This window comes from Prinia subflava, chromosome 2, assembly GCF_021018805.1.
Source record: "Prinia subflava isolate CZ2003 ecotype Zambia chromosome 2, Cam_Psub_1.2, whole genome shotgun sequence".
NCBI classification, from domain to species: Eukaryota; Metazoa; Chordata; class Aves; order Passeriformes; family Cisticolidae; genus Prinia; species Prinia subflava.
Genome location: NC_086248.1, coordinates 58,414,759 through 58,427,160, shown reverse-complemented (window position 1 = coordinate 58,427,160; position 12,402 = coordinate 58,414,759). Strand labels below are relative to the sequence as shown.

Sequence of the window (12,402 nt, the reverse complement as noted above, 5' to 3'; positions counted from 1 at the left end):
GTTCTACATGGGCCATGAGCTCCATACTCCCTGTTTCTCCCCGTGAGCCTTTTTATTTCTCCAGCTTTGCCAACTCATACTTGCCCTGTTTCAGTCATATTTACAGCCCATTCCCAGCCCAAGTCACATTGCCTGAGAGTGCTTAAATGGCACTATTTGTCTCCACTTCATCTGGAGTTTCTTCTTCAGCTTTTTCAGTTCTGGAGGGTCTCCTTCATCTTACTTTTGCAGTTCATCTCAAACTCTTCCAGACACACATCATCGTATTTTCTACTACTAGGGCATTCCCTCCTCCTCCATGTTCTGTCTCACAGATCACTACAGCCTGCTACAGCACCTCACCAGAGATTAAAAGTTTATACCTCACCAGACCCATCAGATATCTGCACTGGCCCCATCCTGATCTTCATTGAGACCACCTTTACTTTCGCCTCAGCCCATCTTCCTTAGCCCATCTTCCCATAAAATACTGCAAGCTCAGTATTTTACTGCATTTTGCTGATGTGACTTTTGCTAAACACAGAAGAAAGGCACTAAAAGCACAAGAGAGACCAATTTTCTCAATCCCAGTGAAGTGCAATATGGGCTGCACAGATGAACCATAAGGTGGATGGAAAATGACTGCTAGTCTCAACAGACTTTTATCAGCAGTTGAAATCTGGCAAGCTTGCAGTAGTATATATGGGCAATCAATACTGAGGTATTTCACTAACAATAGATGAAGGGACAAACTGCACCCCTAACAAGTCAATGACAGATACCAAGATGGGGGACAGGGAACATGCAGAGTGGTGGATTTGCTGCAGAGCAAAGCTCCCAATAAGGTGGACCTCAACAGGCTGGAGAAATTGCCCAGCAGAATCTCATGAATTTCAGCACTGGAAAATGCAGAGCAATGCACCTGAAATAGAATAACCCCCTGCAGAAATACAGCAGGGGCTGGGCTGTACTAATATGAACATCTACGGGAGGCTGAGAGCAGAGCTGATTCCCCTGTCCTTGGCAGCTGCAAAACTACTTCCAATTTGGGGCTTCAAGCTGAAACCAGCCTTTGACAAGCTGGAGTAAGTCCGGGGACAGCCATTAAGATGAGGAGGGGGCTGGAACAAATGGCATATGAGGAGATGCTGAGGGAACTGGATCCATTCAGTTTTCCAAAGAGAAGGCTAAGGCAGGATTTATTGCTGTCTTCAACACTATAATGGGAGACTTTGAAGGAAACAGAGCCAGACTCTTCTTGGAGCACTCCATGAAAGGACGAGAGACATCCAATACATCTTCGGACAAAGAATATTCTAATTGTATATAAGGAAAAACCTTTTCACAGTGAGAGTGGTTCAGAACTATAGCAGGTTGCCCTGGATGTATGTAGGGCCTCCATTCCTGGGTATCTACAGAGCACAACTGGATAAGAGCCTGAGAAACCTCATCTGGCTTTGAAGTGAGCCTTGCTTTGAGCAGGATGTTGACTGGATAACCTTCAAACTCACCCATTCAAACTTACATTACTCTGTGATTCTCATCTCCCAGTAAACTGCCCCTGCCCACAGTAACACATGCAGAGAAAATCATTTAGAAATGTCGTGCAGCTGTGAGATGAAGCAACTTCACACATTTTAACAGAGAAGGATGCTCTTGCAATCAGGTAAATACACAATCACTGAGAAAGGATGGAGCATGTATGGTTGATAAAATTTCATACAATTTAGCTATCAAATGCAAACAAATTCCCACTGTGAACAGTGAGGTGTTTCAAGTTTAAATTTCAGCAAAATTTCTGGGGAAAAATAAAAGAAAAATAACCGTGTTTTGACAGCATTCCCCCACTACCAAGTATTAGGTGTATGTACACCTATAATACAATGATGTCTAGGATGTTCAGTGAAAAGGGTTTTTTCCAAGAGTATAGCAAAATTTTCTTTTCCGTTCATGATACTTGGAAATTTGAGCCATTTTTGTCAAAATGTAATTTAAAAAATTTACCTGAGACTGTCATCTTACATGGAAAATATAAGTCAAAATTAAACAATAGAAGTAAGCAAAAAAGAGAGGAACCTAATCAGACTTAACAATAAACAGTGTTACTAGAACTGCCGGTAAATAAGTTTTATTCCAGGATGTTTACAAATTTCTCTGTAAAATTAGATTTACTTCCACTTTGTTTGGCTTTTTTTATGGCTGGAATCAAGGAAAAAAGGAGTAAAAACTTACTGAAGGGCTTTAAAAATATTTGACTCCTTAAAATGGCATGCATCTGGCAGATAGTCTTACATCTTAACTGGTTCTGATATTATTATCATTAAACATTCAGCTATATTATTTTATATGTTTCTATCTCACTACCTTCCTCCATGAACAAGATTAGGATACTCTCACCACTTCCAGGGTTTGCATGCTTTATCTCCAATTGACATTCCTGTAGATTGAAATTAGGATTATATTTCTCATAGCATGGCTAACATACTTTTCAACCCATAAATTCTAAATAATCCAAACCACAAAAAGGTATTGCAAGGTAATAAATCTGCTACATTGGTTAATGTGTTGGCAATATACATATTTTCCTTGCTTGTGGTTATCAATATGGCTGAAGGAGAAGTATCATTTTACTGCAGGAGGGAAGCAAACAGACAAAGCTGTCCTTTGACATATTAGTTCACCAAAGGTGACTAGATCTGCTGTGCACTCTCAGAAAGAGTGTTCTTTGCCACAGCTACAGTTTCCTGAAGACAAGGGTTCTGTGATATGTAATTTGAAACAGGAATCTCACCATCAAGTCTAAGTTGTAACTAGTAATGAAAGCAGGGAATTTGAATTAATTTCTTTTAGACACCAACTGATAGAAGTTATTCAGTAATAACTAGATACTGCTTAATCAAGATGGCTCAGGAAATGGAATGTTTTAAGAATGTTTACTGGCTTTATAAACTGAAAACAGAGATGACAGGGCATTATGTGACATTTTATTTTTTGCCAAAAATCAGATTTTATGGTACTTGTCTTCAACAGTAAGATTAAATTTTTTAGAGTTAGCACCTTCCAAACTTCCATCTGTTTACAGATCAGCTTGAAGAAGGAAAAAGATTAAGTTTCTAAACACCAGAATATGTCAATGAAGAGCTGGAATGCACAAAGTTCTGCCTGGGGATGGGTGTGGAGCCAACTGAAAATTTACAGGTCAGGATTAAAGGTAGGAAAAGGACAGGTGACTTTATGGTGGAGATCTGCTACTGGCCACCTTATCAAGAAGGTCCAGAGGAGGACCATAGGGATGGTCAGAGGAATGAAGCACCCCTCCTATGAAGAGAGGCTGAGAGAGACTGTTCAGCCTGGAGAAGAGACCTTATAGCAACATTGCAGTACCTAAAGGGAGCCCACAGGAAAGCCAGAGAGGAACTTTTTACAAGGGCACGTAGCACAAGGGGGAATGACTTTAAACTGATAGAGGGTCTGTTTAGACCAGATATTAGGAAGAAATTCTTTGCTATGAGAGTGTTCTTCTCCGTAACAGGTTTCCCAGAGAAGCTGTGAATGCCTCATCCCTGGAAGTGTTCAAGGCAAAGTTGGATGGAGCTCTGAGCAACCTGGCCTAATGAAAGGTGTCCCTGCCCATGCCAGGTGACTTGGAACTAGTCTTCCTTTTCAACCCAAACTTCCATGATTTGATGCTCTTTCACTGATTTTTGAATTAATAGATCTTATCTCACATGTCTGAATTGCATTTAAATAAAAAGGAAAATAAAAGTAGAAGGGAAATAGAAAGAAAGCAGTAGGTATTACATATTACAATTTTAGCAGAGCTATATGCAAAAACCACACTGAAGGTTATTTAGAAACCCATTATGAGTTTCCCAGCCTTGTGATTTAAGATTTGGAGCTAAATCTTATGCCACATTTTCTACTACAGCCGCTGCTGTCTGTACAGAACCTTCCTCATGATTTTTATTTATCATGAGCTCAGCCTTTTCCTTTGTTGCAGTAAATTCCCCCTTCCCTCTTCTTCCAGCTTTGATGTCCCCTTTGTAGGATCCCACAAAGTTTTGTATAGCCATCTTTCAGCAGCACAAATCAGTACTGGTGTAGGCTGCAGAGATCAAAGCACTGTTTCTGCATGATAGCAAGTACCAAAACGGGGTGAAAAGACTGGAAGCAGCAATGAAATTTGCACTGAACATTTGCTCTGCAGATTGCTGAGAAGCTGGAAATACCTTCAGTTGAAGAGTACAGCTTTTCCCTACATAATCAATTAAAAGTAGTTTCCTTAATTAGATAGTATGATCAATGTGAAAAAACCCCACACTGCTCACTCACATAGCTTATGAATGCCAGGTGAAAGGCATGGACATTAAATGCAGTGGTGTTGCCTTGATGCTCCCCAGTCTGTCATCCTCAGAGGGAGAGAAGGTTCTCTCCCTGGAGCATTCAACAGTTACCTTGCACTGATTCTGCTGCCTGGCTCCTGGGGAGGTCAGTTCTGGCAGCTGACAGCTCTGTGGGATGGCAGCATGTGGAACCAGCCTCCATCCATGTGGTCCAAGGTGAGGGGAGCTGCACCCTTGAAGAGTTGTAGGCAACCCACTGGATGTGAGGTGGTTACGTGCACAGCTCTTCACTGTTAGTCACCAACTGCTTTTTTAAGAAGTCCTCTTAGTTACTTCCAACTTTCAGCCTTTACTGCTATTTTTCACTTTTACCAATGGTTTCCATGCAGTGAGCCATTTTTTCTTATTTCTTCTTTATGTAGGTGCTGGCTGTTGTGTCATTAAGACTGCAACGGTTGGAAAACAGTGCAATTGTTATGTACATGAATGCAATAGCATTTAAATTTAGGACAGTCATATTTAAACTCTCTGTCTTCTGAGGACCATATCCCCTTTTTCTAGCAAAAGGTTAAAACAGAACACCTAGATCACTCCTGAATCCAGTGTTGTTATCAATATCTTATCAAGGAAAAATGTTACCCTGCAGATTTACGATCTTCTTGTCTCTAACAGGTATCAGTCATGCACTCATAGTTTTGCACAAGAATATCTTGAGTGAGATGAAGTAAGAAGCCTCCCAGCAACTGGAATCTGAGCTTGGCAGAAAAGCAGAAATGCCTTGCCTTGCCCAATGTCACATTGATCAGGGTTCCTAATGAGCTGTGGTAAATTATAACCTTTTGCAAGTCACTGGAAAGGCCACTCAGCCTCAGATGTGACTTCTCCCTGCACAGCAAATTTTACGAACAGTCCCTGCAATGAATGCAATGAAAACACACTTCAAATGAGACTGTTGAAGGACAGCATCTCTGCTCTAATCTCTATTCTGATGCCTGAATAGATAATAGAAAACTCCCTGCAGACAGACCAGGGAGCTCAAGATCCGTTTCACTGTCTCATTGTCAACCATACCAAATTTGAAGAATTTCCAAAATCTCAATTTGATAGGAAATGTGGATGCACTTCAGTTGCAGGAATCATCTCTTGTGGTTTTTTGGAGCAACGCCTTAGATCTGGTCAGCCTATCTTGTTGGTTTAATAAAAAATGCTGGCATCTGATGTTCACTTGGCAATTGCTGAAGGAACTGATGCCAGCAACTAATGTTTTCCGTATCAGAGCAGATATGGCCAGTGTTTGTTGTTTCAATAGCCTCAGAGCAAGAGTGATCAAGGCCAGTGACACAGAGTCAATTCCCTGTCTCCCTCTCAAGGGACATAATGCAGTGTCTATGTGGAGGAATATTACAGAGCATGACTGTTTTGGTGCTTTACAGGAGATGTATGAGTGGGATTAATTTCACATAGCTTTGGCTATCACTGGGTATCCATCTTCATCCGGTAGCTATCTGGAATAGAATGTAGCCATCTTATATAATATAGGAAGATAAAGTTGCCTTTTTTGAGCCTAATGCACTTGGTCTACTTTTATCAGGTACCCTAGAAGGATACAATGTGTGCTCTCAGTGTCTCTTTCTCTCTGTCTCAGAGTAAGAAGGGGGTCCTTGTGAAGGTTTGATGCTGCTGTCAATGCCATTTGAGGTGTTCCAGGTGGTGCCCCTCACTGACACACAACTCCTACTCAAGAAAGGTATAGTTACCCAGCAGGTCCCCTGTCATATCTGCTAGATCCATCTGACTTTTCTTGCCTCTCAAATGGCAGCAGATGCCTAAGGAATGGAAAAATGAATACAGACCTAGGTGTCTACATTTGGACAGATGAACCCCATTCACATGGTCTATCTGAACAACCACAGGTTTAGACACAGATTTCAACTCCTGTTGGGAAGGACTTGGCATATGGAACACTTCTGTGGTTTATGCAAAAAAATATAACTGCTGCAGAAATGAAGAAAGTTTTCTTCAATGAGAAGAGAGAGCAAGCGAGATGTATCTCCCTGCCTTGGCAGAAAAGAGGGTAATAAAGAAGCATAACAGCTCTTTCACCCCATTCCATCACTGTCTGCCCTTATTCAGGGGCACAAGCAGGCACAGATCACTTGTGCTCCTCAACAATATGGATTGGTGGTTTTATGGTGCAAGCATACTTGCAGTAGGATCCACATCAGAACGTGCTCCAAGAAGAGCTGCAGAAACACCGAAGTAGGTTTGTGCAAGTCTCTTATAATTGTCATCTGTGAGCATCTCAAAACACTTAATGGGCTTATATTTACAGTATTTCCACAAGAAACTATCCATGAGACTACTCCATGTTTTACTGTCTCTTTTATTACAATCATCTATTGCTGCAAAATTGTCAGAGATATCAGCACAAGGCCTGAAAACAGAAACACTCCAAGTGTTCAAGAAATTGCCTGAACACTTGAACTGTTAAAGAGAGGACCTCTGAGCAGATTGATGTTTTAGAGAAAAATAAACAAAAAAGCAAAGCAAAACATTACATTACATCATACTCCGTGTTATGAAATACTTCATGCTACATTTAAAAAAAATAAGAAAAGAAAAATAATCTTTGAACTTTGCATTCATTTTAACACTTTTAATTTTAAAATTTGGAAAAAATCTTTGTTTAGAACTCAACATGAACAGCTAGAAAAAGTCGTCATGAATCAGACAAGGTTAACAAAGTTTATGTATTTGGTTACGTAATTTGTTTTTGACTGCTGGATTTATGAATTAGAACAGAAGAGGGATCAATCTACATTTGTAACCTTTCTTAATTTTAGCAAGCATTAAAATTAAAGCTGTGATCATATGGATTAGAACAGCAGACTCAATTGCAGTATGAGAATTGTGGCTAATGCTAAACAAATACTTTATAACATTAATCTAAACACAGAGCCTGAAGTATTAGAAGATACAAACTAGCCACTAAAAGTGAGGGAGCAATTCATCTGTTATTCTATTTGTGCACTGATTTGCCCAGCCTCTGTTCCTCACTGCAGACTGACAGGCAGCTTTCTCATCTGGACTTGGACAGTTCAATTTTTTTTTTTTTTTTTTTTTTTTTTTTTTTTTTTTTTTTTTTTTTTTTTTTTTTTTTTTTTTCAAATTTGCAACCAGTGCCAAAGACAGGCTACAAAGGGCCTTAAGTATGTGCACGATTTTATTTCAGATCTAAGTAGTGCAGACTCAGTAAGATGACACAAGGCTATCACACACTGGCAGCGCAAAAAGAATGTTCTGCTGTTGCTTGTAGGAATATGAGGTAAATTAGATACTGAAAGCCTTGATTTTTCCCTGAGTGGGTCAAAACTTACCAAAAAGTGAGAGGAAATAAGCAGAAATTACCTGAACTCAAATTCAATAGTTAAGAACAAAATAAATATTTCCCTTAATTTGCTGTAATAGTCATGAGTACAAGATTTCCTGTAATAACTATCAACCACTAGTCAGCATTTAATAATAAAAAAAAATTACTAAAAATTATCAAGAAAATAAAAAGAAGAGATTTGACATTGTCAGATAAGAAAAAGGTATTTTAGTTTGGCTACCTATAAAAACAGCCACAAGATCAGTCATAAAAGGGTCTAGCTATAGACAGCACAGTTTGAGTTAATGAAGCCCATTTTTTTTTCAGCTTCTCAAATTCTGATGCCTCATGATTTAGAGATTCCAGAAGGGACATTAATATATTTATTGCATTCTTAAAAAATCATTCTTTTCATGTATCATTATTTTCTTCAGCTAGATATAGAAGCCTGCCATTATCTCACAAGAGACTAACTCTCCTGGAAAAAGAGTCACTATTTGAAAGACAAAATACAACTTCAGAATTAACAGACATATAGTTGTACACCTATTAATATATATCTGTCCATAGGCAGTATGATTTTTAACACTTATTAACAAAATCAAAAGACATTTAAAGTTTTCTTTATCGCACATAGCAATTTTTTAGTTTTGTGACTGACGATTTTTAACATTTTGTCCAACTATCAAACGGAATATCGTCTCAGCTCCAACCTATGCTTATTTATTGTCCTAGATACTTGGATCACTGAATGCAGCACTTGTATATCAAATTCAGACTAGAATAGGGTGATAAAATGCAAATATTTCTGCCCTAAAAGCAAAACAGAACAATTTAGTTACACAGAAAGGTAAATGAGAATTGCAGAGAAGTCTTACTGGGTCTTAGGTTACATAACTTTTTACAGAAGCAGGCAACCATATCACAAATTAATCATGATTCATTATAACTTTTTTTAGGGTTTCTGTTTTAAGATTTTTTTTTGCCTCTACCACTCCTACTGGTAGGTTGTTTCAGAAACTCACTATTTTAGTAGTTAGACACCTTTCAATCTCCAGCATTAATTTATTCATTGCCAGATTACAGTGCCCTATGCTCTCCCTTCTCCCTTAACCCAACTGAAAACAATGAGACTAGTCAAATAAATAAAGCAAAATGGAAGGGTTTTTTTAAGAACTTAGACTTAAACCCAATGGCTAGACATTTAAATATTTCCCAGGCACTGAACACCTATTCAAATTATTTTTGACGGACTACTGGTGATTGGGCTCATGCCAAAACATGAGAAGAGAGACCTAATGTTTAATGTTGTGTGGGTGAAAACTTTGTGAATAGGATCTCACAAAAACGAAAAGCAAAAAAAAGCAAATATTTTATCAATTTAATTCCAGCAGCACCATGTCTGTTAACAAAAGATAATCACAGCAACCACTTTGAAACACATTTCTTTTTACCACATAAGATGCGTTCCACAGAGTTATGGCTGGAAGGGGCCATTAAATCATTTGTGTTACACTGTATGCAGATAAACCTTCTGGCATATCCAAGATCATAAATTCACTTAATTACTGCTGCATTGAGCCTCAGCAATTTCAAATGGCTAATACGCATCTCCAGGGGTGATACACAACCTTGATCAGAAATGTCAAGAAAAGGGGAATACAGCACTGGTCTTACATGTTTGCTCTAGTAAACTGAAGAAGTACCTTAATTTTGTTTTGAAGGATCTCACCTCAATTCACTGCTTAAAAATTAAAACACTATTTCCATAGCAACTTCCATGTCCAGGTGATTCTTAGCTTTGAATCCTCCTACAGTACGATACTCGACTACAGAACATTTTCTGCCTGTGTATTTCAACTTCACAAACTCACTACTCCACTGTTTACATACATAAGGTTACTTACACACTTTTCACCTTAGGTTTCATGGGACACTCACATAAAAAATGTCTTTTAATCGAGCACAGAGTGCAGTTTAACTTTCAAGTCACTGGTAATCATTCAAGATCACTATGCTCTGACATGTACTCATTCTTCCAGGAAGTATTGTATTTGGTTGCACTAAAATTAATTTTGTTTGAATCACTTCAGTTTACAGATCACTGTATTGGTGACACAATTTAACATAATCATTATCTATCATTTCATCATTTTATTCTATCTCCCCAAAACTGCCTAATCTGTTGCAAAAAAAGCGCAATCATTTTGTTTTCTGAGACAAGATTTTACTACCAGATTCTTAGGCTGAGTTAGACTTAAGAACACATGTTGCTGTTCATGGTAACATTATATTGTGCAAAAAAGTCTAGCAGAGTCTGGCCCTCAACATGGAAAAACTTACTTGCTTTTATTTTTTAAGAGTTGTTGCAAACTCTAACAAACTCACCTGTATCTCTCAAATCAACAGAGAATGACAAGTTCAGGAAAAAAAATTACATCTAACTGTTCACTTTGATTCAGTGAAGCACAGTATAACAAGCTGATGCAAAACTATGCTATAAACACTGCACAAAACTTTAACAGCGTGGGTATAAGAATGTATGACAATTTTTTTGTGGAAGCCATATTTACATCAATTTCTGCCACTTACTGCAAGAAAAGATGTAATTTTATTCACAACTGACAACAAATATTTAAACCAAGGAAATTTGTTTCCCCATTTCAATGATACTTTTATCTTTCTATTCCAGACCAAAAAGAGAAAACATGAAGCAACCTCCTATTGAGGGACAAAACTATTTAAAAACCCCACTGAACGAGCCTTTTTTGAAAAGCAGCAGTTATATATCATCCTCCAATGAAAAATGCATGTTAATATGAACACAGCTCTTTGGAAAGCTCAGGAAGGTGGGTACTGACTGAAATACTGTCAGAGTCAACTCTAACACTTTGATTAGGAAGGATATAGTGCTTCTGAACAACTTCCTATGTAAGCCACTTCTCACACTGCAAAGGAAGGCAGAAGAGAAAAATACTCTTACTACCAGCTAAGACCTGAATAAACAATCACTCACACCGAAAAATGTGTGATGGTGCAAGTCTTTTTAGCATACTTTAGACAGTATTATAATACATTACAACACTGAGGTAATTTGCCATTCTTTAATGAATTATGATTTCATGTTTTCCCAGGAAATATTTACACTCATTATCTGATTGGTTTTTTACACAGGTTTTCAAAATTTACAGCTTACAGTCACAGTGGGCTGTGAATTACAGTTTGTTTTATTCTACGCTATTTCTTATGGTCTAGATATCATCAATGTTTCAGTTAAATCACATGCTCCTTTACACAAAAAAAAGCAAATATTAGGGCATGACAGATTTCTACATTTTAATTTTCTCAGATCATCCGCTTAAATAAGAAAGATAAATTTCTGTAGCACTTACCTGTAGAAGGCTGGAGGAGCAGCTTCCCTCATCCCAAAGCTGCCCTGATCATTTTCAAGGTAATAGGGTACCTGCTGGCCGTGATGATGGATGAAAGGCGAGAGCTGGGGTGCCGTTTGCAAGAACACCACCGGGCTTGGTGGGACACTGTTCAGCGAGTGAAATCCTGCCAGGCTGCTGGACCCAAAAGATTCAGAAGTAGGGGCATAACTGAGCGTAGTAGAGCTGTAGACGGGAGCCGTAGTACCAAAATCATAGGTGGCTCCTTCTGGGTAGTTAAAAACTCCTGTCTTGTTGGTTTCCACGTACATGTCGCTGAGTGATCTTTCCAGGGGAATCTTCAGCTGAGGTCTGCTCAGTGTCTCCAGTTCAGTGCCTTGAATCTGGTGCAGCAGGGTAACTCCAGAGGTTTTGGTGTGAAGGGTCATGGTCAGTACTAATGGCAGTGAGCAAGGAACATATCTGCTTCTACTGTCAACAGCGAGATCGGCAGCTGGCAGCGCACCTAAAAAAAATACCAGAACCTATTCTGAGGCTCAGCAGAAATCATAATAAAGCAGCACTACACAGGTATTCCTTTAATCTCGGCAAGGAGGAGGATACAAACAAATGCAGAGTGAGCACTGAAACCGCACATTCTCTCTCTCTTCTTCCCTCCCTCTCCCTCTCTCTAACTTTTAGGAACTCCTCATCTGCGCTAATATGCATTACAAGGTGCTGGCTGCTAGCCAGGAGCCCTCGCCTTGTGCCGACGTTGGTTTAAACACCACTTCAGAAACAATTAGTTTTGGAGTTACACCAAAGAATTGTCCGTCTAAATGTTACTTCATTCTTACTAATCATTTAATTTTTCACTTCAGGGTACAGTGCTTTGCAGCAACTAACGGGAAAGAACATTTAAATCCAACCAGGAAGACTAGTCCAGTGGTCAGTCAGATTACTTACTGCCTTTTATTTCCTCAGCAGGCTCCAATCTATCTGTGCTTATCTCTCCTCCTGTTTGATTCATTTTCATGTTTGCTAGAAATATGTAATGTGTACATTGTACTGACCCTGGGCAGGACTGTGCTGTAACCGAGATAGGGCAAAGCAGAATGTGTGTGTGCGTGTGTGTGTGTGTGTGTGTGTGCAAGTGCGTGTCTGTGTGTCTGTCTGTGTGTGTGTGTCTGTGTATGTTTGTGTGTCTGGGTGTGCAGGGAGCAAGCACCAGTCAACAAAGCCAGCTAACAAAATTTAAGTGTGCATGATACCTATGCAGAAGAGAAGATTTATAATATACTTTCATCAGCAACAGCAACTTGCGGTTACTAGAGTACTC

At 39.0% G+C, this 12,402-nt stretch overlaps 1 protein-coding gene across 1 annotated transcript in view; it reads right to left on the bottom strand.

Moving 5' to 3' along the window:
- ESR1 (estrogen receptor 1) overlaps positions 1-12,114 on the bottom strand; it is a 108,626-nt gene extending 96,512 nt beyond the window's left edge. The window contains 2 exon segments of the mRNA XM_063390133.1: positions 11,085-11,589; positions 12,030-12,114. Of these exon segments, the coding sequence (XP_063246203.1) occupies positions 11,085-11,589; positions 12,030-12,099 (575 nt within the window). The 5' untranslated portion in view covers positions 12,100-12,114.
- Between the last annotated feature and the right edge of the window lie 288 nt (positions 12,115-12,402).